Raw genomic sequence first — 26270 nt, 5'->3', positions numbered from 1 at the left:
TGGATAAAGAAGATGTGGCACATATATACAATGGAATATTACTCAGCCATAAAAAGAAACAAAACTTGAGTTATTTGTAGTGAGGTGGATGGACCTAGAGTCTGTCATACAGAGTGAAGTAAGTCAGAAAGGGAAAAGCAAATATGGTATGCTAACATATATATATGGACTCTAAAAAAAAAGAAAAAAAATGGTTCTGGTGAACGTAGGGGCAGGACAGGAATAAAGAAGCAGATGTAGAGGATGGAGTTGAGGATACAGGGAGGGGGAAGGGTAAGCTGGGACGAGGTGAGAGCGTGGCATGGACTTATATACACTACCAAATGTAAAACAGATAGCTAGTGGGAAGCAGCTGCATGGTACAGGGAGATCAGCTCGGTGCTTTGCGACCACCTAGAGGGGTGGGAGGGAGATGCAAGAGGGAGGGTATATGAGGATATACATATGCACATAGCTGATTCACTTTGTTTTACAGCAGAAACCAGCACAACATTGTAAAGCAATAATACCCCAATAAAGATGTTTAAAAAAAAAAGACATATATTACAAGTTTGCCCGTTAAATAAAGAGAAAGATAAGAATCACCATTATTATCTAAAACTACTGTGAAAGTGTTAATAAACACAACTAGGTAAAGGTTATATAAATACTGAAAAGTAGTAAAAATTATCATTACTTACAGATACGCTTTTCACTCAGTCTGCAGTTATCCAATAGCGAATGCTAGGTACCTCTCACAGATTAACTTAGCTCATATAGTTCAAGTCTCACTCCTTTTACTTTGGGTTGTAGGTCTAACTGTTTTTATCTCCTGACTCTTGCTGACTTGCTTGTCTCTGGTAACAATATTAGTTGATGCAACCCTGTTTTCCTGATATTTGGTTACCTCTGCTCCAGCTCAAAGGTCAGAACTGTTTTAGGCTTTATCCTAGCAACACTTTCTTTGAATCCCAATGTTCATTTTCAACTAAGAATCCAAATTGGACCATTTTGAAATGAAGAGGTTTTAAAATAGAATAAATTTATGTTTATGTTTTGATATTTTAAATCTTAGGATTTCATTCTTTATGAGAATACACACACACAGTGATAGACACACACACAAGTGACAATTACTTTATGCATATAAAAAATAAGGTTTACTTGTCCTGGAAGTTATTCTGTTCCACTCAAATATTTCAGAGACATGGTTTTTCAGAAGAATTGAACACTCTGCTAATCTTGACTCCATGGCCATGGCCGCATCATATACTCGCGGGACATTTCCCCATAGATGTGTATAAATTGAAGTAAATGAACTATCTTCTTTTATTTTCTTCAGAGTACATAACAATTTATCATTATCCCCAAAATGGATTTCCTTTGGCCAGTGATCCTGCAAAAAATGTGAGACAATACAACTTAAATCATTTTTTAAAATGAATTTAAATAGAAGAGTTCAAAAATCAATGAGCTGAAATTGAGGCTTTATTCTATAGCATCATTTTTTATTAAATGCATTTTTTTAATTTGTGAAAAAAAAATGAAGTTTCAGATGCTTTACAAAACCTTTTTATCATTTGAAAATAAGTTGCTTACTTGACTGATGACCCCATCATCCTTGAACACTTTAGCATCTATTTTCTAAAAACAAACCATCAGAATAAGGAAATTGACATTGTTACATTGTTCCTATCTAATTCTCTGAGTTTACTCAAGTTTCATCAGCTAAATCAATAATGTTCTTTATAGCAAAAGGCTCTAGTTCAGTATCACACATTGTGTTTAAGCATCATGTTTTAAGTCCCCTTCAGTCTACAACAGTTCCTCAGTCTATGTAATTAAAACCACAAGTTCATACTGATAACTCTAATTCCAGTTCCAAACATTCTAGTTTTCTTTCCATATTATGATTACCATCTCCAACAGTGAAAAACCTAGCAGCCATTATCTTAAATATATGTACTTATTTGATCCATCTTTTCAGGTAGCCAATCTCTCCTATCCATTGCCAGACTCTTCACTATGTGGCTGCCCCTCTCATCCTGCTTAGGCTCTGATTTCTCATACCAGGCCATAGCCTACCTCCACATTTCCTGAACTACCTCCCCACCCGAGGCCACATGTGAATACCATCCTCACCCCCTTGGACCCCGACACCTGTGGTATCACATGGATACCTTCCCCCATGGTGGCTGAGTTCAGAAAGGCTGCTCTGGGTGACCAAAGAACATTCCCCTCCCCCTGCCAATGTGGATGCTGCCTTGTTTTGGCTGCCAAATGGCCTTAGGACTACATTGTTCAGGAAGGGAAGGAGAACAAGGAAAGGGAAGAAAAGAAAGGGAAATGAAGGGAAGGAAAGGGGAATCACAACATTCATATTTGCAAATCTAAGTTTATCTTTTAATAAAAGTGTTTAATACCAAAACAAAGAAATATAGATGACACAATTAAAGGTTTGTGAATAAGAAAATGCTTTCTGGAATAGTAGGAACTTTCACAGGATGAAACTCTTTAAGAGGAATTTGGGTAAGATATTCTAAGAATTTAGCTTAAATGGGAATAAATCTGAAGTCTGCAGATCAGAAATTTTAAACCTGCATTGGTCTATTCTACTACCATTTTTCTTCCTTTAAAAGCTTCCTAAACCCACTGTATTCTCTAATGATAACAGGTACCTGAATAATACCCAGCTTGTAATGCTGGAGAAGTTTCCCAGCAGGATCTAGGTGCCCCTGCCATTTTGGAAAAAGAGAATATTACTTAGATACATAAGTGCCCTCTCCCAAATCCTATAAAAATACATCTTAAACAAAACACATAACCACCTGGGGAAGTTTTCCAGCATTAAAATCTGGATGTGTCAAAAATACAAAGATCTCAGAAAAATAAGATATGATCACAAGATATACTCCCTGGAGACAAACACTGTCAAATTAGAATGACAGCCAGATTTGAAAACATAGTCCTTACATTATGGGTCCTCACTTGCTATCGTTATGGACATTGAGAAAGTGGGGAGAGGCTAAAATGGAAATGAATTTGGGAAAAGTGGGGAGAGGCTAAAATGGAAATGAATTTGAACAGATTTTACAATATGCACAAAGGTTTATGAAAAGGTAGCCTTTATGCCAGACTTGAGATATCACAATTCTTGTCCAAGACACTGAATTACAGTATGAGGTGAATAAAGTATCTTGAAATTCTACCAGCCTGATTAGATAGTGATTTCCCTACTTTAAAAAGTGAGATATATGTGATTAATCTATAAATGATAAAATTAGGATGCTTATCCTTTTCAGTGCTCATCTCTTTCTTTTAATTTTCTAAAATGACTACCATAGTCATAATCAGAAAAAAAACATATTGGTAATTTTGAAACGTAAAAAATTACATCTAAGGAGGTAGATAGATCAGAGTGGCACATAAAGTCTTTATAGCTTTAACATTATATAATTTTAGAATGTATTTTTTAAAGGACTGTTTCTAAAAGTAATTTCAAAAGCCTACTGTAATTCTAATCAAACTCTCAACAATTTCTTTTTAAATTGACTAAGTAATTCTATAAGCAATCAAAAAGAATTGTTATTTTTTCCTAAAAGAAGAGGACTGATATGTGCCCCAGTCACATATCAAAGTCCCAAAAAACAGGATATTCTACTCACCAAGTTTTGAAGCTTTAAGAATTCTTCAATGTTCTTTGGAGGTTCTTGCATTTTCTAATGAAATAAAATCAATATTGTTCATTAACATAAATTCAGATTGTTTATATGATGCTTACACCTAATTTATTTCAGTACATTATGATACTGGACTTAATTTATAATTTTCAGAGCTGTAAGATATTGTTAAATATTCACTTTTGTAAAGTCCTTGCACTTTGAAAAGGGACAGAGATCAATGTTTAAATTCTGAGCCTCCAAAACAAATTCTGTAAAAGGCCTCCCTCTCATACACTGCTCCTGGAGAAAAGCTCCATATGAATCCTGCTGAATATCCTCATTTACAATTCCAACAAGAGTTCCAAGATATTTTGGGCTATCTTGGATGGTGTCTACAATAAATTCAGAGCCAGTAATATAATAACATTCTCCTCTTACTGATGAAATATTTTAAAAGGCACAGTAGTGACCTGGTGAAAATAATTTAAATCTTTGAATGTTTCAGCGTAGGAAGTAATAATCCCATTTTTGTTAGTAGTTTCTTTGTAAGTTGAAAATGTATTCTTTTTTTTTTTTTTTAAGTTTATTTATTTATTTTTTTAATTAGTTTCTGCTTTATAACAAAGTGAATCAGTCATACATATACATCTGTTCCCACATCCCTTCCCTCATGCATCTCCCTCCCTCCCACCCTCCCCATCCCACCCCTCCAGGCGGTCACAAAGCACCGAGCTGATCTCCCTGTGCTCTGCGGCTGCTTCCCACTATCTATCTACCTTACGTTTGGTAGTGTATATATGTCCATGCCTCTCTTTCGCTTTGTCACAGCTTAGCCTTCCCCCTCCCCATATCCTCAAGTCCATTCTCAAGTAGGTCTGTGTCCCTATTCCCGTTTTGCCCCTAGGTTCTTCATGACATTTTTTTTTTTAATTCCGTATATATGTGTTAGCATACGGTATTTGTCTTTCTCTTTCTGACTAACTTCACTCTGTATGACAGACTCTAGGTCTATCCACCTCATTACAAATAGCTCAGTTTCGTTACTTTTTATGGCTGAGTAATATTCCATTGTATATATGTGCCACATCTTCTTTATCCATTCATCCGATGATGGACACTTAGGTTGTTTCCAGCTCCGGGCTATTGTGAATAGAGCTGCAATGAACATTTTGGTACATGTCTCTTTTTGAATTATGGTTTTCTCAGGGTATATGCCCAGTAGTGGGATTGCTGGGTCATATGGTAGTTCTATTTGTAGTTTTTTAAGGAACCTCCATACCGTTATCCATAGTGGCTGTACCAATTCACATTCCCACCAGCAGTGCAAGAGTGTTCCCTTTTCTCCACACCCTCTCCAGCATTTATTGTTTCTAGATTTCTTGATGATGGCCATTCTGACTGGTGTGAGATGATATCTCATTGTAGTTTTGATTTGCATTTCTCTAATGATTAATGATGTTGAGCATTCTTTCATGTGTTTGTTGGCACTCTGTATATCTTCTTTGGAGAAATGCCTATTTAAGTCTTCTGCCCATTTTTGGATTGGGTTGTCTGTTTTTTTGCTATTGAGCTGCATGAGCTGTTTATAAATTTTGGAGATTAATCCTTTGTCAGTTGCTTCATTTGCAAATATTTTCTCCCATTCTGAGGGTTGTCTTTTGGTCTTCTTTATGGTTTCCTTTGCTGTGCAAAAGCTTTGAAGTTTCATTAGGTCCCATTTGTTTATTTTTGTTTTTATTTCCATTTCTCTAGGAGGTGGGTCCAAAAGGATCTTGCTGTGATTTATGTCATAGAGTGTTCTACCTATGTTTTCCTCTAAGAGTTTGATAGTTTCTGGCCTTACATTTAAGTCTTTAATCCATTTTGAGCTTATTTTTGTGTATGGTGCTAGGGAATGATCTAATCTCAAACTTTTACATGTCCCTGTCCAGTTTTCCCAGCACCACTTATTGAAGAGGCTGTCCTTTCTCCACTGTACATTCCTGGCTCCTTTATCAAAGATAAGTTGGCCATATGTGCGTGGGTTTATCTCTGGGCTTTCTATCCTGATCCACTGATCTATCTTTCTGTTTTTATGCCAGTACCAGACTGTCTTAATTACTGTAGCTTTGTAGTATAGTCTGAAGTCAGGGAGCCTGATTCCTCCAGCTCCGTTTTTCGTTCTCAAGATTGCTTTAGCTATTCGGGGCCTTTTGTTTTTCCAAACAAATTTTGAAATTTTTTGTTCTAGTTCTGTGAAAAATGCCATTGGTAGTTTGATAGGGATTGCATTGAATCTGTAGATTGCTTTGGGTAGTAGAGTCATTTTCACAATATTGATTCTTCCAATCCAGGAGCATGGTATATCTCTCCATCTATTTGTATCATCTTTAATTTCTTTCATCAGTGTCTTATAGTTTTCTGCATACAGGTCTTTTGTCTCCTTAGGTAGGTTTATTCCTAGATATTTTATTCTTTTTGTTGCGATGGTAAATTGGAGTGTTTTCTTGATTTCATTTTCAGATTTTTCATCATTAGTGTACAGGAATGCCAGAGATTTCTGTACATTAATTTTATATCCTGCTACTTTACCAAATTCATTGATTAGCTCTAGTAGTTTTTCGGTAGCATCTTTAGGATTCTCTATGTATAGTATCATGTCATCTGCAAACAGTGACAGCTTTACTTCTTCTTTTCCAATTTGGATTCCTTTTATTTCCTTTTCTTCTCTGATTGCTGTGGCTAAAACTTCCAAAACTATGTTGAATAAGAGTGGTGAGAGTGGGCAGCCTTGTCTTGTTCCTGATCTTAGTGGAAATGGTTTCAGTTTTTCACCATTGAGGACAATGTTGGCTGTGGGTTTGTCATATATGGCCTTTATTATGTTGAGGAAAGATCCCTCTATACCTACTTTCTGCAGGGTTTTTATCATAAATGGGTGTTGAATTTTGTCGAAAGCTTTCTCTGCATCTATTGAGATGATCATATGGTTTTTCTCCTTCAACTTGTTAATATGGTGTATTACATTGATTGATTTGCGTATATTGAAGAATCCTTGCATTCCTGGGATAAACCCCACTTGATCATGGTGTATGATCCTTTTAATGTGCTGTTGGATTCTGTTTGCTAGTATTTTGTTGAGGATTTTTGCATCTATGTTCATCAGTGATATTGGCCTGTAGTTTTCTTTCTTTGTGACATCCTTGCCTGGTTTTGGTATCAAGGTGATGTCGGCCTCGTAGAATGAGTTTGGGAGTGTTCCTCCCTCTGCTATATTTTGGAAGAGTTTGAGAAGGATAGGTGTTAGCTCTTCTCTAAATGTTTGATAGAATTCACCTGTGAAGCCATCTGGTCCTGGGCTTTTGTTTGATGGAAGATTTTTAATCACAGTTTCAATTTCAGTGCTTGTGATTGGTCTATTCATATTTTCTATTTCTTCCTGAGTCAGTCTTGGCAGGTTGTGCATTTCTAAGAATGTGTCCATTTCTTCCAGGTTGTCCATTTTATTGGAATAGAGTTGCTTATAGTAATCTCTCATAATCTTTTGTATTTCTGCAGTGTCAGTTGTTACTTCTCCTTTTTCATTTCTAATTCTATTGATTTGAGTCTTCTCCCTTTTTTTCTTGATGAGTCTGGCTAATGGTTTGTCAATTTTGTTTATCTTCTCAAAGAACCAGCTTCTAGTTTGGTTGATCTTTGCTATCGTTTCCTTCATTTCTTTTTCATTTATTTCTGATCTGATCTTTATGATTTCTTTCCTTCTGCTAGCTTTGGGGTATTTTTGTTCTTCTTTCTCTAATTGCTTTAGGTGCAGGGTCAGGTTGTTTACTCGAAATGCTTCCTGTTTCTTAAGGTGGGATTGTATTGCTATAAACTTCCCCCTTAGAACTGCTTTTGCTGCGTCCCATAGGTTTTGGGTCGTCGTGTCTCCATTGTCATTTGTTTCTAGGTATTTTTTAATTTCCTCTTTGATTTCTTCAGTGATCACTTCGTTATTGAGTAGTGTATTGTTTAGCCTCCATGTGTTTGTATTTTTTACACATCTTTTCCTGTAATTGATGTCTAGTCTCATAGCATTGTGGTCGGAGAAGATACTTGATACAATTTCAATTTTCTTAAAATTACCGAGGCTTGATTTGTGACCCAAGATATGATCTATCCTGGAGAATGTTCCATGAGCACTTGAGAAAAATGTGTATTCTGTTGTTTTTGGATGGAATGTCCTATAAATATCAACTAAGTCCATCTCGTTTAATGTATCATTTAAAGCTTGTGTTTCCTTATTTATTTTCATTTTGGATGATCTGTCCATTGGTGACAGTGGGGTGTTAAAGTCCCCTACTATGATTGTGTTACTGTCGATTTCCCCTTTTATGGCTGTTAGTATTTGCCTTATGTATTGAGGTGCTCCTATATTGGGTGCATAAATATTTACAATTGTTATATCTTCTTCTTGGATCGATCCCTTTATCGTTATGTAGTGTCCTTCCTTGTCTCTTCTAATAGTCTTTATTTTAAAGTCTATTTTGTCTGATATAAGAATTGCTACTCCAGCTTTCTTTTGATTTCCATTTGCATGGAATATTTTTTTCCATCCCTTTACTTTCAATCTGTATGTGTCTCTAGGTCTGAAGTGTGTCTCTTGTAGACAGCATATATATGGGTCTTGTTTTTGTATCCATTCAGCCACTCTGTGTCTTTTGGTGGGAGCATTTAGTCCATTTACATTTAAGGTAATTATTGATATGTATGTTCTTATTCCCATTTCCTTAATTGCTTTGGGTTCGTTATTGTAGGTATATTCCTTCTGTTGTGTTTCTTGCCTAGAGAAGTTCCTTTAGCATTTGTTGTAAAGCTGGTTTGGTGGTGCTGAACTCTCTCAGCTTTTGCTTGTCTGTAAAGGTTTTAATTTCTCCATCAAATCTGAATGAGATCCTTGCTGGGTAGAGTAACCTAGGTTGCAGGTTTCTCTCCTTCATCACTTTAATTATGTCCTGCCACTCCCTTCTGGCTTGTAGGGTTTCTGCTGAGAGATCAGCTGTTAACCTGATGGGGATTCCCTTGTGTGTTATTTGTTGTTTTTGCCTTGCTGCTTTTAATATGATTTCTTTGTGTTTAATTTTTGACAGTTTGATTAATATGTGTCTTGGTGTATTTCTCCTTGGATTTATTCTGTATGGGACTCTCTGTGCCTCCTGGACTTGATTAACTATTTCCTTTCCCATATTGGGGAAGTTTTCAACTATAATCTCTTCAAATATTTTCTCAGTCCCTTTCTTTTTCTCTTCTTCTTCTGGAACCCCTATAATTCGAATGTTGGTGCGTTTAATGTTGTCCCAGAGGTCTCTGAGACTGTCCTCTGTTCTTTTCATTCTTTTTTCTTTATTTTGCTCTGCATCAGTTATTTCCACTATTTTATCTTCCACCTCACTTATCCGTTCTTCTGCCTCAGTTATTCTGCTATTGATCCCATCTAGAGTATTTTTCATTTCATTTATTGTGTTTTTAATCGATGCTTGATTCATCTTTAGTTCTTCTAGGTCCTTGTTAACTGTTTCTTGCATGTTGTCTATTCTATTTCCAAGATTATGGATCATGGAAATAGAATCTTGGATCAGCTTTACTATCATTATTCTGAATTCTTTTTCAGGTAGACTGCCTATTACCTCTTCATTTGTTAGGTCTGGTAGGTGTTTATCTTGCTCCTTCACCTGCTGTGTGTTTTTCTGCCTTCTCATTTTGCTTATGTTACTGTGTTTGGGGTCTCCTTTTTGCCGGCTGCAGATTCGTAGTTCCCGTTGTTTTTGGTGTCTGACCCCAGTGGCTAAGGTTGTTTCAGTAGGTTGTGTAGGCTTCCTGGTGGGGGGGACTAATTCCTGTGCTCTGGTGGTTGAGGCTCGATCTTGTCTTTCTGGTGGACAGGTCCACGTCTGGTGGTGTGTTTTGGGGTGCCTATGGCCTTATTATGTTTTTAGGTAGCCTCTCTGCTAATGGGTGGGGTTCTGTTCCTGCCTTGCTAGTTGCTTGGCATAGGGTGACCCGCACTGTAGCTTGCTGGTCGTTGACTGAAGCTGGGTGCTGGTGTTGGGATGGAGATCTCTGGGAGATTTTCGCTGCTTGATATTATGTGGAGCTGGGAGGTCTCTTGTGGACCCGTGTCCTGAAGTTGGCTCTCCCACTTCAGAGGCACAGCACTGGCTCCTGGCTGCAGCACCAAGAGCCTTTCATCCACCCGGCTCAGAGTAACAGGGAGAAAAAGTAGAAAGAAAGAATTAGTAGAAGAAAGAAAGAGAGAGGGAAAGAAAGGAAGAAGGGAAGGAAGGAAGGAAGGAAGGAAGGAAGAAAGAAAGGAGGGAGGGAGGGAGGAAGGATGGAAAGAAAGAAGGAAAGAAAGGAGGGAGGGAGGGAGGGAGGAAAGGAAGAAAGACAGGAGGGAGGGAGGAAGGAAAGAAAAAGAAAGTGGAAAGAAGAAGGGTGGGAGGGAGGAAAGAAAAAGAAAGAAGGAAAGGAGGAGCGGAGGGAGGGAGGGAGGAAGGGAGAGTAGGAAAAAAAGAAAGAGCAGGTAAAGTAAAATAGAATAAAGTATGAAATATAGTGGCGTTATTAAAATTAGAAAGTAATTATTGAAAAAAAAAAAAAAAACGGACCGATAGAACCCTGGGACATATGGTGGAAGCAAAGCTATACAGAGAGAATCTTACACAGAAGATTACACATACACATTCACAAAAAGAGAGCAGGGGGAAAAATCAAAAATCTTGCTCTCCAAGTCCACCTCCTCAATTTGGGATAATTCGTTGTAAAAAGAGGAAAAGGGCGAGAAGTCTGAAATCTTGCTCTCTAAGTCCACCTCCTTAATTTGGAATAATTCGTTGTAAAAAGAGGAAAAGGGGGGAAAGTCTTAAATCTTGTCCTCAAAGTCCACTTCCTCAATTTGGGATGATTCGCTGTCCATTCATGCACTCCACAGACGCAGGGCACATCAAATGGACCGTGGAGCTTTAATCCGCTGCCTCCGAGGCTGCACAGAGAGATTTCCCTGCCTCTGCTCTCACAGCTCCCGGGTCTCAGCCTTGGACCTGGCCCCGCCTCTGCGCGTAGGTCGCCGGAGGGCGTCCGTTCTTCGCTCAGACAGGACGGGTTTAAAGGAGCCGCTGATTCGGGGGCTCTGGCTCACTCAGGCAGAGGGGAGGGAGGGGCGCGCAGTGTGGGGCGGGCCTGCGGCGGCAGAGGCCAGCGTGACGTTGCAGCAGCCCGTGGCGCTCCGTGCGCTTTCCCGGGAAAGCCGTCCCCGGGTCTCGGGGACCCCGGCAGTGGCGGGGTGCACAGGCCCCCCGGAAGGCGGGGCGGACAGTGACCCGCGCTCGCACACAGGCCCCGCCGCGGCGGCGGCAGCGGCGGCGGCGGCGGGCCGCGGCGGGCGGCGGTGGCGGCGGCGGCCCACGCCCGTCTCCGAGGTCCGTGCCTTACCCGCGGCTCGTGCCTGTCTCCGGCGCTTCCCCAAGCAGCCCTCTTAATGCCCTCTCCTCGCGCACCAGAAAACAAAAGGGAAAAAAGTCTCTTGCCTCTTCAGCAGCTCCAGACCCTTTCCCCGGACTCCCTCCGGGCTAGCCGTGGTGCACTAACCCCTTCAGGCTCTCTTCCTGCCGCCAACCCCAGTCCTCTCCCTGCGCTCCGACTGAAAGCCGATACCCGAGCCTCAGCTCCCAGCCCCGCCCGCCACGGCGGCCGAGCAGACAAGCCTCTCGGGCTGGTGTGTGCCTGAGGGCACCGGTCCTCTGTGCCAGAATCTCTCCGCTTTGCCCTCCGCACCCCTGTTGCTGTGCTCTGAAAATGTATTCTTTCATTACACAAATTAATTTAATCAAGACATCTTGCTATTCCTTGCCTTAGAGACTGTGTGCACATTCGTCCTTCTGCTTGGAAGGCTCCTCTGCCCCAAACCCTCTCCCTCCAATTCATTCTTGGCCTATTTAACTCTTATTTCAAATATCAAATTAAAAGTTGCTTTCTCTAGGAAGCCCTGCTTGGCCCCCCAAAAGATTCTTTACGGTAACAACAGCAGATTTGTATCTCTATGAGGACAAAAACTGTAGTGTAATCACTGCTGAAGTGTCAAAATTTCATGTAGTGACTGGCCAATGGTCAGTGCATAATTAAGTACTGTGATGTGCATAACACGTCTGAAAAGATTGTATTATAGTTTAATTTACTAGAACATATTTCACATCAATAGATAAAATGATCAAGATTACAAATCACAAGACCATGTTTTGCAAAAATAACTACACATTTGAGGTTTAATACAATATTTCACTGTCTTAATACTGTTTAAAATATGTGATGAACATAAGTAAATATATAACAGATAATACAATAATAAAATAAAGGGCATATGTGACAGTCATTATAAAAAACAAGTGTACAGAAGCAAAGATGCACAGAGCTGTCAAGAAATTTTATGGAAAATACTGGCTCTAGGCCTAGCCAAATTGAGAAGAATAAGAAATAAGAGATGGTGTACACAGAATTCTGAGAGACAAAAAAAACATTCACAGTATAGTCTTCAGGGATAGTGAGTATAGCAATTTCACTAGAAGAAAGCTATCAGTATATTTTGAAATGCACAGAATACAAAGGAGCCGATTTAAAACAATTTAAATGTTACCTTTTTTCCCCTTTGTAATGGCTGTCAAACCACTTCTAGTACAAAGCCCTAAAAATACCCACATTTCAACTAAAGGGAATTAGAAAAAGGAATTGAAGGAGTGAAACTTGAATAGGAAAGTTTCAGATAATTTCAATATACAATCCCAGAGTTCTATAGGGGGGAAGTTAAAAGGAGATGAGGCATAAATTAAACAGACTTATGACCTTGGTAGGATGTAGAAGGATGCAAAAACACCGGTGCTTCCATGGTAACAATATGAAAATCCCAGACCAAATAAAAATCTTACTTTTCTATGGGGTTAGTGAAAAGTGGTGGATGCCAGTAAGCAGGACTACATAATTTGTGACAATTCAGAGTCCCTTGTTCAAAAAATAAGAATTTTAAGATGTTAACATCAGACTATTAAACCTAGTATAGGGTCCTTCTAATTAGTAGGTCCTATGCAACTGCACAGCTTGCAAACCCATGAAGCTGCCCTCCCTGTAAGCCTTGATGACCTGAAATCCAGAGAGGAACATCTCCTTTATAAGTGAGCATAAAGCTGTGACAGCTTCCTTACCCAACACTGAGCTCTGTGCATACACTGAGGGAAGAGTTGGCCTGCCATGGGGCAGTAACTTCAAAGAGATGAAGAGAAATCAGCTGGGCCTCAAGAGTCAGCATGAGCTGGGGAATTAACCAGAGTCTGAAAGGTACACAAATGAAACAATAAATGACTCAACCAAACAATCCTTTCTCTGGCCCCCAAGTCTTACTTCTGAGTTTTGTTAGAAAAGCAGAAGAGGAGGGGCTGGAAAGATACAGAACTTATGTAAGCCAACACATTCTTATAGTACTTGGGTTCCAGAAGCCCAGGCAGAATTGAGTACAAAGGTGAACCAATAATATCTAAAACTTCATTCCACACCTGTACCAACTCAACATTGACAAGATATAACAGGTGGCTGTGAAGAGGGAGGTTGGAATTTGGGTTAGTCACAAGTTAACTCAATCTAATTAAAGCTGCAGCCAACCCTAAAGCCCAACTCAAATCTAGGAGTATTCAAAAAAAAGAAAAAAAAAATCAGCCTCTCACTTGAAGTACTAAGGAGAGAAAAAAGGCTTGCACTCTCAAAACTAAAACTAAAACTTCAGCCTCCACAATTTTTTCCACATGTCTAATACACAATATAATTTCAAGACATACAAAGAAGGAAAATGGGATCCATAATCAAAAGAAAATGCAGTCAATACAAACCAATTCACTGAGAATCCAGTGATTGTAATTAGCATCAAGGACTTAAAAACAGCTATTACAAATACATTAAAGATTTTAAAATATAGGTTGGATTATAGTGCATGAAGACATGGAGTATTTAAAGAGAAATAGAAATTCTAAAAAAAAGCGAATGGGATTTCTAGAACCATGCAAATACAAAACATAAGAAAACTGTCTATATTAATATCAAAGTAGACTGTAAGACAAGGTGTATTACCAGATATAAATAAGGTTATTTCACACTGATAAAACGTCACTTCATTAAGAAGTCATACCAATGTCAAATGCATTTGCATCTAATAAGAGAGCTTGAAAAGAAAGAGCAGAAGTTGATAAAAACTAAAGGGAAATATAGGTGTTGGGCTGCACCTCACAGGCCTGTAAGCCTTGTAATTGCTCAGTTGCAAGACTGAAGAAAGAACCTGAAAAGAGCGACAGAGACATCAGTAGTTTAATAGATAGGAAATTACAAGTCCAAAGGCCTGGAGCCACATCTCACCTCCTGCGGCACACAAGACACAGCAGTAATCTTTGCTACTCCGGAAAAGGAGGCTACTATTTATAGGGGCAATTAACATCAGGTTGGCTCATCAGTTACCGGGGAAACCGGCAGAGGCGTGTCCTTCACAGCCCCACAGGTTAATGAGGGCAGATGTTTCTCTTTGATAAATTAGCAGGTGGAGCTGTTTTGGTCTAAGGATTAGAATAATAACTGGCTGGGGAAGGGGCTGGTCGAGCAGGGGATATATAAAGAGGAAGAGAGGACCATCTTGAGGGGCCTGATCATATAACAGGCAAAAGATTTTAAAATCTCTTTCAGTAACTAATGAATCAAGTACACACACACACAAATCAGTAAGGAGATAAAAGATCTGAACAACATTATCAAGGAACTTAACCTAATTGATATTTATAGAACAACTATACCCGACAACTGTAGAATATACACAATCTTTTTTAAAAAATTTATTTATTTTACTTATTTTTGGCTGTGTTGGGACTTTGTTGCTCCGTGTGGGATTTCTCTACTTGCAATGAGCAGGGGCTACTCTTCCTTGCGGTGCTCAGCCTTCTCATTGCGGTGGATTCTCTTGTTGCCGAGCGTGGGCTCTAGGGCACACGGGCTTCAGTAGCTGCAGCACGTGGGCTCAGTAGTTGTGGCACGTGGGCTTAGTTGCTCCGTGGCATGTAGGATCTTCCCGGACCAGGGCTCTATATCATCTCCTGTGCATTGGCAGGCGGATTCTTTTTTTTTTTTTTAACATCTTTATTGGAGTATAATAGCTTTACAATGGTGTGTTAGTTTCTGCTTTATAACAAAGTGAATCTGTTATACATATATCCCAATATCTCTTCCCTCTTGCGTCCCCCTCCCTCCCACCCTCCCTATCCCACCCCTCTAGGTGGTCACAAACCACCGAGCTGATCTCCCTGTACTATACGGCTGCTTCCCACTAGCTATCTATTTTACATTTGGTAGTGTATATTTGTCCATGCCACTCTCTCACTTTGTCACAGCTTACCCTTCCCCCTCCCTGTATCCTCAAGTCCATTCTTTAGTAAGTCTGCGTCTTTATTCCCATCTTGCCCCTAGGTTCTTCATCACTTTTTTTTTTTTTTAGATTCCATACATATGTGTTAGCATATGGTATTTGTTTTTTTCTTTCTAACTTACTTCACTCTTATGACAGACTCTAGGTCCATCAACCTCACTACAAATAACTCAATTTCATTTCCTTTTATGGCTGAGTAATATTCCATTGTATATATGTGCCACATCTTCTTTATCCATTCACCTGTTGATGGACCCTTAGGTTGCTTCCATGTCCTAGCTATTGTAAATAGAGCTGCAATGAACATTGTGGTACATGACTCTTTTTGAATTATGGTTTTCTCAGGGTATATGCCCAGTAGTGGGATTGCTGGATCATATGGTAGTTCTATTTTTAGTTTTTTAAGGAACCTCCATACTGTTCTCCATAGTGGCTGTATCAATTTACATTCCCACCAACAGTGCAAGAGGGTTCCCTTTTCTCCATACCCTCTCCAGCATTTATTGTTTGTAGATTTTTTGATGATGGCCATTGTGACTGGTGTGAGGTGATACCTCACTGTAGTTTTGATTTACATTTCTCTAATGATTAGTGATGTTGAGCATCCTTTCATGTGTTTGTTGGCAATCTGTATATCTTCTTTGGAGAAATGTCTATTTAGGTCTTCTGCCCATTTTTGGATTGGCTTTTTTTGTTTCTGTGCTATTGAGCTACACGAGCTGCTTGTAAATTTTGGAGATTAATCCTTTGTCAGTTGCTTTGTTTGCAAATATTTTCTCCCATTCTGAGGGCTGTCTTTTGGTCTTGTTTATGTTTTCCTTTGCTGTGCAAAAGCTTTTAAGTTTCATTAGGTCCCATTTGTTTATTTTTGTTTTTATTTCCATTTCTCTAGGAGGTGGGTCAAAAAGGATCTTGCTGTGATATATGTCATAGAGTGTTCTGCCTATGTTTTCCTCTAAGAGTTTTATAGCGTCTGTCCTTACATTTAGGTCTTTAATCCATTTTGAGTTTACTTTTGTGTATGGTGTTAGGGAGTGTTCTAATTTCATTCTTTTACATGTAGCTGTCCAGTTTCCCTTTATTGAAAAGGCTGTGTTTTCTCCCCTGTATGTTCTTGTGGCAGACGAATTCTTAACCACTGTGCCACCAGGGAAGTCCCACAATCTTTTAAAGTGATGGAACATGGAACTTTCACCAAGATGGACCTATGCTGTACCATAAGACAAGTCTCAAAAATTTCAAATAATTGAAATCATTCAGAGTGTGTTCTTTGACCACAATAGAAAATAGTAACAAAAACATATTTAGGAAATCCTTGAATATTAAATAATCCATTTCTAGCTCAAAGAGGAAATAATAGGAAAAATTAGAAAGTTTTCTAACTGAATGATAATGAAAGATAATGAAAACATAATGTATTAAAATTTGTGGGATGCACCTAAGTCTATGCTTAGAAGAAAACACAGTACTTAGGAAGCTAAAAAAACTGAGAAGAACTAAAAAATAAGTAGAAAAAGGAATAAAAAAGATATGATCGGAAGTCAATGAAATAAAAATACAAAACCAATAGAGAACTCAACAAACTGAAATCTGGTCTTTTAAGAGATTAAAAAAAATCATACCTTAATAGATTGAAGTTAATAAAATGAAAAAATATAAATGATCAATACCAGGAACGGTGAAGGGGATGTCATTAGGGAATGTGCACACATTAAATGACTAAATGGCACATAATTTAAAACTTTGTCAATGAATTTGACAACCTAAATGAAATGGACAAATCCTTTAAAAAATTACCAAAATTGAAAGAAGATGATATAGTAACTTTCAAAAATAGAGGAGGGAATAGTTCCTAAATCATTTTATAAAGTCAGAATAACTTTGATAATAGAATCTTACAAGATTACAAAAAAAGATTATAGACCAAATGTCCCTCAAGAACATAGATACAAAAATCTTTAACAAATTACTACCAACTTGAGGCCAGTCAGATATAAAAAGAATATATCATGCTCACGTGTAGTTTACCCCAGGAATTCCAAAATCAGTTATAATAATTTTACATTGTCTTTAATGTATCATCAGTGTTGAGTGGGATTCAAAGCTATGAGATTTGTGGTCATCTTTAATGTCTGAATTTTAAAATTCTATGTAATTGATTGTTTAAAACTTATTTTTATTCATAATAATAACTTTTAAGACATATTATTCTAAAGATTCATAGAAGACTTGAGCATAAATATTTTACATTTAGGTATTTTAAATTCAAACCTAGTATTTTCAAAACACAATTCATGATCATTGCTTGAAACGCAAGTCCTTACTCAGTAAATCTTGTTCTTATTTTTAATTATAAAGGTTTCACAATCATCCAGATTTGAAGTCTGAATTATCTTAGACTCTTCCTTCTCCTTCCTTATCTCCTATATCCATTTTATCACAATTCCTTTAAAAAATACCTTTAATTATGCCTTCATTTACAGTTCCAATATTAATATAATAGTTATAACTATGGCTTGTTTTTTCCAAGTCATATGTGCAACTAATTTGTGTTTCTTAATCTTTTTGTTAAAGTAAAAAACACATACAGTAAACTGCACAGCTCTTAAGTGTATGGATTGATAATTTTTTTTTTACAAATCTATACACCCCTATAACCAATGTACAAATCAAGATACAGAACATTGCTAGTAACCCAGAGTAACGTCTTACTCCTTTCCAGTCATTTGCCTCCCCAATATAAAGAGTATTCTACTTCTACCTCTCTAGATAAGTTTTGTCTATTTTTGAACTTCATTTGAATGGAATAATCAATATGTACACTTTCTACCTTCCTTCACTTGACACTGTGTCTGTAAGATTCATCCATGTTGTTTCAACATATAGTAGTAATGTTTTCTCTTTGTTGTGTAATATTCTATTGTATAACATATACCAAAATTTATCCATTCTACTTTTGATGGACATTTGAGTCCTTTTCTGTTTGTGTAAACTATGTTGTATATTATTATATCAAGATAATAAGAAATCTTTTTTAATCTCTTTTGGTATACTTGATATAGAACTGGGAGTGGGATTGCTGGGTTGGCTTTAGTAGATATTGTCAAGTAGTTTTCCAAAGTGATTGTCCCTATTTTCACTCTGAACAGAAGTGTATGAATGTTCCAGTAATTCCACATTCTTACTAAAGAATGTAGTATTCTTTAGTACTACTGTATATTTAGTATTGTCAATACTTTTAAATGTAGCAATTCTGGTGGGCATGTAGTTGTATCTTGTGATTTTAATTTGCATTTCCTTGATGAAAAATGATGCTGATCAACTGCTTGTTGGCAATCTGGATATATTCTTTTGTGAAGCAAATATTCAAGTCTTCTAATAAATTTTTATTTGGGAGTTGGTATTTTTACTGATTTTATTGATATTGATGGCATTCTTATTAATTTTTTATTGTTATGATGTAGAGCTTTTGTCAGATAAGACAAAATAGTGTGCACCATTTTAATGCTTTTTATTATGATGCATTAATTTTAGTAAAGACAATTATTTATGCATTTTTATCTTATCTAAGAAATTTTTAACCTACCCCAAAGTAAAAAGATGGTCTTTTATTTTACCTTCTAAATGTTATACTTCTTTACTTTCACATTTAAGTCTATGATCTACCTTGAATTGATTTTTGTGTTTTAGGTGAGGTAATAAATTGAGGGGTTTTTTTTTCCACGTGAATTTCCAGTTGATCCAGAACCAATAACTTTACTCTCAGAGGAGAATGGCAGGATATATTTAAAGCGATGAAAGGGAAAAACCTACAACCAAGATTACTCTACAGAGCAAGGATCTCATTCAGATTCAACGGAGAAATTTAAACCTTTATAGACAAGTAAAAACTAACAGAACTCAGCACCACCAAACCAGCTGAACAACAAATGCTAAAGAAACTTCTCTAGGCAAGAAACTCAAGAGAAGGAAAAGACCTACATAACAAACCCAAAACAATTAAGAAAATGGTAATAGAAACATACATATCAATAACTACCTTAAATGTAAATGGATTAAATGCTCCAACCAAAAGACATACACTGGCTGAATGGATACAAAAACAAGACCCGTATATATGCTGTTTACAAGAGATGCACTTCAGACCTAGGGTCACATACAGACTGAAAATGAGGGGATGGAAAAAGATATTCCCATGCAAATGAAGTCAAAAGAAAGTTGGAGTAGAAATTCTCATATCAGAAAAAATAGACTTTAAAATAACAACTATTACAAGAGACAAAGAAGGACACTACATAATGATCAAGGGATCAATCCAAGAAGAAGATATAACAATTGTAAATATTTATGCACCCAAGATAGGAGCACCTCAATACATAAGGCAACTGCTAACAGCCATATAAGAGGAAATCGACAGTAACACAATCATAGTAAGGGATTTTAACACCCCACTTTCACCAGTGGAAAAATCATCCAAAATGAAAGTAAATAAGGAAACAGAAGCTTTAAATGATACATTAAACAAGATGGACTTAATTGATATTTATAGGACATTCCATCCAAAAACAACAGAATACACTTTCTTCTCAAGTGCTCATGGAACATTCTCCAGGATAGATCATATCTTGAGTCACAATTCAAGCCTTGGTAAATTCAAGAAAATTGAAATCATATCAAGTATCTTTTCTGACCACAACGCTATGAGACTAGGTTATCAACTAGAGGAAAAAATCTGTAAAAAATACAAACATATGGAGGCTGAACAACATGCTCCTAAATAACCAAGAAATCACTGAAGAAATCAAAGAGGAAATGAAAATATACCTAGAAACAAATGACAGTGGAAACACGATGACCCAAAACCTATGGGATGCAGTAAAAGCAGTTCTAAGAGGGAAGTTTTTAGCAATACAATCAATCCTATATAAAGAAACAAGAAACACCTCAAATAAACAACCTAACCTTACACCTAAAGCAATTAGAGATAGAAGAACAAAAAAAGCCTAAAGTTAGCAGAAGGAAAGAAATAATGAAGATCAGATCAGAAATAAATCAAAAAGAAATGAATGAAACAATAGCAAAGATCAATAAAACTAAAACTGGTGCTTTGAGAAGATAAACAAGATTAATAAACCATTAGCCAGACTCATCAAGAAAAAAGAGAGAAGATTCAAATCAATAGAATTAGAAATGAAAAAGAAGAATTAACAACTGACACTGGAGAAATACAAAGGATCATGACAGATTACTACAAGCAACTATATGCCAATAAAATGGACAACCTGGAAGAAGTAGACAAATTCTTAGAAAAGCACAAGCTTCTGAGACTGACCAGGAAGAAATAGAAAATATAAACAGACTAATCACAATAACTGAAATTGAAACTGTGATTAAAAATCTTCCAATAAACAAAGTCCAAGATCAGATGGCTTCACAGGTGAATTCTAACATTTAGAGAAGAGCTAACACCTATCCTTCTCAAACTCTTCCAAAATATAGCAGAGGGAGGAACATTCCCAAAGTCATTCGACAAGGCCATCACCCCAAATCCAAAGCCAGACAAAGATGTCCCCCAAAAAGAAAACTACAGGCCAGTATCACTGATGAGCATAGATGCAAAAATTCTCAACAAAATACTAGCAAACAGAATCCAACAGCACATTAAAAGGATCATACACCATGATCAAGTGGGGTTTATCCCTGGAATGCAAGGATTCTTCAATATATGCAGATCAATCAATGTGATACTCCATATTAACAAACTGAAGAAGAAAAACCATATGATCATCTCAATAGATGCAGAAAAAGCTTTTGACAAAATTCAACACCCATTTATGATAAAAACCCTACAGAAAGCAGGCATAGAGGGAACTTACCTCAACATAATAAAGGCCATATATGACAAACCCACAGTCAACATCATTCTCAATGGTGAAAAACTGAAGCCATCTCCTCTAAGATCAGGAACAAGACAAGGCTGTCCACTCTCACCAGTGTTATTCAACATAGTTTTGGAAGTTTTTGCTACAGAAATCAGAGAAGAAAAGGAAATAAAAGGAATCCAAATTGGAAAATAAGTAAAGCTGTCACTGTTTGCTGATGACATAATACTATACATAGAGAATCCTAAAGATGCTACCAGAAAACTACTAGAGCTAGTCAATGAATTTGGTAATGTAGCAGGATACAAAATTAATGCACAGGAATCTCTGGCATTCCTATACACTAATGATGAAAAATCTGAAAGAGAAATTAAGGAAACACTTTCATTTACCATTGCAACAAAAAGAATAAAATACCTAGGTATAAACCAACCTAAGGAGACAAAAGACCTGTATAAACCGACCTAAGGAGACAAAAGGCAAAAGACAAAAGACACAGATGAAAGACTTTAAAGATGATACAAACAGATGGAGAGGTATACCATGTTCTTGGATTGGAAGAATCAATATTGTGAAAATGACTATACAGAGCAATCTACCCAAAGCAATCTACAGATTCAATGCAATCCCTATTAAACTACCAATGGCATTTTTCACAGCACTAGAACGTAAAATTTCACAATTTGTATGGAAACACAAAAGACCCCAAATAGCCAAAGCAATCCTGAGAAAGAAAAATGGAGCTCGAGGAATCAGGCTCCCTGACTTCAGACTATACTACAAACCTACAGTAATCAAGACAGTATGGTACTGGCACAAAAACAGAAATATAGACGAATGGAATAGGATAGAAAGCCCAGAGTTAAACCCACGCACATATAGTCACCTTATTTTTGATAAAGGAGGCAAGAACATACAATGGAGAAAAGAGAGCCTCTTCAATAAGTGGTGTTGGGGAAATTGGACAGCTACATGTGAAAGAATGAAATTAGAACACTCCCTAACACCATACACAAAAATAAACTCAAAATGGATTAAAGACCTAAGTGTAAGGACAGACACTATAAAAGTCTTAGAGGAAAACATAGGCAGAACACTCTATGACATATATCACAGCAAGATCCTTTTTGACCCACCTCCTAGAGAAATGGAAATAAAAACAAAAATAAACAAATGGGACCTAATGAAACTTAAAAGCTTTTGCACAGCAAAGGAAAACATAAACAAGACCAAAAGACAGCCCTCAGAATGGGAGAAAATATTTGCAAACAAAGCAACTGACAAAGGATTAATCTCCAAAATATACAAACAGCTCATGCAGCTCAATATCAAAAAAACAAGCAACCCAATCCAAAAATGGGCAGAAGACCTAAATAGACATTTCTCCAAAGAAGATATACAGATTGCCAACAAACACATGAAGGGATGTTCAACATCACTAATCATTAGAGAAATGAAAATCAGAACTAAGATGAGGTATCACCTCACACCAGTCACAATGGCCATCATCAAAAAATCTAGAAACGATAAACGCTGGAGAGGGTGTGGAGAAAAGGGAACCCTCTTCCACTGTTGGTGGGAATGTAAATTGATACAGCCACTATGGAGAACAGTATGGAGGTTCCTTATAAATCTAAAAATAGAACTACCATACGACTCAGCAATCCCACTACTGGGCATATACCCTCAGAAAACCATAACTGAAAAAGAGTCATGTACCACATTGTTCATTGAAGTTCTATTTACAATAGCCAGGACATGGAAGTCACCTAAGTGTCCATCGACAGATGAATGGGTAAAGAAGATGTTGCACATATATACAATGGAATATTACTCAGCCATAAAAAGAAATGAAATTGAGTTATTCGTAATGAGGTGGATGGACCTAGAATCTGTCATACAGAGTGAAGTAAGTTAGAAAGAGAAAAACAAATACCATATGCTAACACATATATATGGAATCTAAAAGAAAAAAAATGGTTCTGAAGAACCTCGGGGCAAGACAGGAATAAAGATGCAGACGTAGAGAATGGGCTTGAGGACATGGGGAGGCATAAGGTAAGCTGGGATGAAATGAGAGAGTGGCATGGACATATATACACTACCAAATGTAAAATAGATAGCTAGTGGGAAGCAGGCACATAGCACAGGGAGATCAGTCGGTGCTTTGTTACCACGTAGAGGGGTGGAATTGGGAGGGTGGGAAGGAGACGCGAGAGGGAGGAGATATGGGGATATATGTATATGTATAGCTGATTCACTGTGTTATAATGCAGAAAGTAACATGCCATTGTAAAGCAATTATACTCCAATAAAGATGTTAAAGAAAAAAAGAGACCTGCCAAAAAAAAAAAACGTTAATGTGATCATATGTGGCTCATGCTTGAATAATATTTACAAATCTTAATTTAAACAAAAACTGTGATACTACAGTATTGAGAGATGAGGAGATAAGAGTGTGTAGGGGTAGGGAGAGAAGGAATGTTCACACACTTGGGAGTGGTGTTATAAAAGAGCTTTATCACTGCCTTCTTTCAGAAAGTGAAAAATCAAGAAATTGCAGTATATTTTGACATATGGAGTAAATAACAGAAGTATCTAAAATACTTGAAAGAATTTTCCTTTGAAGAAAAGAATTGAGATAAAAGGAGGGGTTGGGGACTACAGGGTTTTGGTTAAAAACTTAGAATGTGGCAAACTGTTACTGCTCACCAATACCTGTATGTTTCTCTATATTTCTGAGGCTCCCTTGCAGTTAGAGGGGAACTTGGCTTAAATTCTGGCCAATGAAATGTAGGCAAAGTGACATACGCCATTTTTAGGGCTGACCTCTAAAATTTTTGTGTGATTCACCGTGCTTTCTTTCTTGACAGGTAAGCTGTGGCTCCAAGTTGTAGGAGACAGCACAACCACTAAAATTAGAAAGAAACCTACATTCTTAAGTTTAACATTTCATCTGACTAGTAATAGCCACAATGAATTTCTTGTGAGAAATAAAAATTTATTGTATGAAACCACTGAAATTTTGGGGTTTTCTGTGACAGCAGTAAATTCAGTGTGTTGGTTTTTTAAAAAACCGTCACAAATTCCTTGACAATCTTTTGAGAAGTGACATCTACGTCCCCTCACCTAAAATCTAGACATGACTTGAAATTCACTTATAATAAAAAGAATGTGAGAGAAGTAATGCTGTGTTACTTTTGGGGACTAGGTTAGAAAAGAACATGTAGTTTCTGCCTTGTTCATTGCAACATTTGACTTTGGAGCACTGGTCCTAGGCTAAGAAGTCTGGTTACCCTACTGCCATACTGTGGGGAAGCCCAGGCCACATGGGGAGGCTACACACAGGAGCTCTGCTAGCATTCAGTCTTCACAGCTGAGTTATCAGAAAAAAGCTGTCCCTCTATGTTCTACTGAACACAAAATTCATGAACATAATAAAATGGTTGTTTTAAGCCACCATATTTTGGAGTAATTTATCACATAGCAATAGTAACCTAATACTCACTCCGATTAATTAACAGAATCATTTGCTTTTTAATCTGTGTGCTTGAACTAAATTAGTTTAAAAAGATAAAGGTGGGGGCTTCCCTGGTGGCGCAGTGATTGAGAATCTGCCTGCCAATGCAGGAGACACGGGTTCGAGCCCTGGTCTGGGAAGATCCCACATGCCGCGGAGCAAGTAGAGCCCGTGTGCCACAACTACTGAGCCTGCGCATCTGGAGCCTGTGCTCTGCAATAAGAGAGGCCGCGATAGTGAGAGGCCCGCGCACCGCAAGGAAGAGTGGCCCCCTTTTGCTGCAACTAGAGAAAGCCCTCGCACAGAAACGAAGACCCAACATAGCCAAAAATAAATTCATTAATTCATTAATTTAAAAAAAAAAGGAAAAAAAAGATTAAGGTGTGAATTATTATTATTATTATTATTTTGCAGTACGCGGGCCTCTCACTGTTGTGGCCTCCCCCATTGCGGAGCACAGGCTCTGGACGCGCAGGCCCAGCAGCCATGGCTCACGGGCCCAGCTGCTCCACGGCATGTGGGATCCTCCCGGACCGGGGCACGAACCCATGTCCCCTGCATCGGCAGGCGGACCCCCAACCACTGCGCCACCAGGGAAGCCCAAGGTGTGAATTATTTATTATTGGCTTGGAGACTTTGCTATTGCTACTTTTCTTTCCCCCAAAGCAGTGGCTTTCAAACTTTAAGAGAAACACACAATGAGAAATCCATTTTATAAACGTGACCTAATGCACACATACATACATAATTTAAAACTCCATAAAGCAAAACGTAACTTTACCAAGTGCCATGCACTGATATTTCCACACTAGACCATTTCATTTTTTAAAAAGTGTAGTTGTGACTAAATAGATTTCCTTGCTTACAAATGGGACCTCCACCAATGGATGGACCACACCATCCCTTTGAATAACACTGCCCTAAACCATAATCATTCTTCAAGGCTTTACTCAAGATGAGCCAATAAAAATTCATTGACCACTCTGAGCTCTTTTGAAATTCCTATAATTTATTAGTTATATTGTATTTTCTGTACTACCCACGCTTAACTTGATATGTAAGGTCCTCTAGGGTAAGGTTCTGTCTTTTATCTCTCACTTGCTAAATTCAGAGTATTCAATAAATCCATTGCTCAATATCCGGTCACTGTGTTTCTAAATCTCACAATTGTCAACATGCATTCCTTTTGTTTGGATTTTCTTTGAGGTGGGGCAAGGAAAAATGGTTTAATAATCCATCCACATATTACACTTAATTTCAAACTGGAAAAGCGCACAAAGCAGTCCCAACTCTACACGAGTGTGTAGTATTAAAGCAAACCAAATTATCAAAATATAATTTTTCTAACAGCTTTCATTACTATGCAGCACACGAAATACTTCTCTTGACATAGCCTTAAAAAAAGTAATAGAACAAAGTTCTCACGACTAAAATATTTTGGGAATTGGTAAATGGGGAAGTGTTCTGTAGGAACTGCATTTTTCACAACTCACTGCAACTGCACCTTGACAGTTTGTTTCGAGAACCGTGTCCCACTTTAGTGGTCCGGGTCAGTCTCACGGAGCGGGGTCCTGGTCTTCCATCCCGTCTCTCCGGAAAAGGGCGACACCACCGACCACTGGAGACGCTGAGGCGGGACTTTCCGTCTAACCCCGTACCGCGGTCCTCCCAGCCCGTTACCTTTGCCAGAGGGGCCCGCGCTAAGCCAGGCCCTAGCAACGGCCTTAGCAACGGCTGGGCTCCTCCCTCCGGTGTCGCCCGGAAAG

General features: G+C 37.9%; 1 protein-coding gene across 4 annotated transcripts in view; it reads right to left on the bottom strand.

Annotated features, from left to right (window-relative positions):
* The window catches only part of FAM227B (family with sequence similarity 227 member B), a gene marked incomplete at its 3' end in the record, with an annotated part of 264786 nt that extends 238600 nt beyond the window's left edge, over positions 1-26186 (bottom strand). For all 4 annotated transcript variants that reach the window (XM_081229396.1, XM_081229395.1, XM_081229397.1 and 1 more), the window contains exons 1-3: positions 26009-26186; positions 3645-3698; positions 1144-1375 (exon numbers count right to left, since the gene is read on the bottom strand). In XM_081229396.1, the coding sequence (XP_081085522.1) occupies positions 1144-1375; positions 3645-3695 (283 nt within the window). In that variant the 5' untranslated portion in view covers positions 3696-3698; positions 26009-26186. The remainder of the gene's footprint in view (positions 1-1143; positions 1376-3644; positions 3699-26008) is intronic.
* Between the last annotated feature and the right edge of the window lie 84 nt (positions 26187-26270).

The sequence above is a fragment of the Mesoplodon bidens genome (genome assembly GCF_964165515.1).
Source record: "Mesoplodon bidens genome assembly, chromosome: 3".
Classification (NCBI taxonomy): domain Eukaryota; kingdom Metazoa; phylum Chordata; class Mammalia; order Artiodactyla; family Ziphiidae; genus Mesoplodon; species Mesoplodon bidens.
This window is presented reverse-complemented; position numbering and strand designations above follow the sequence as displayed.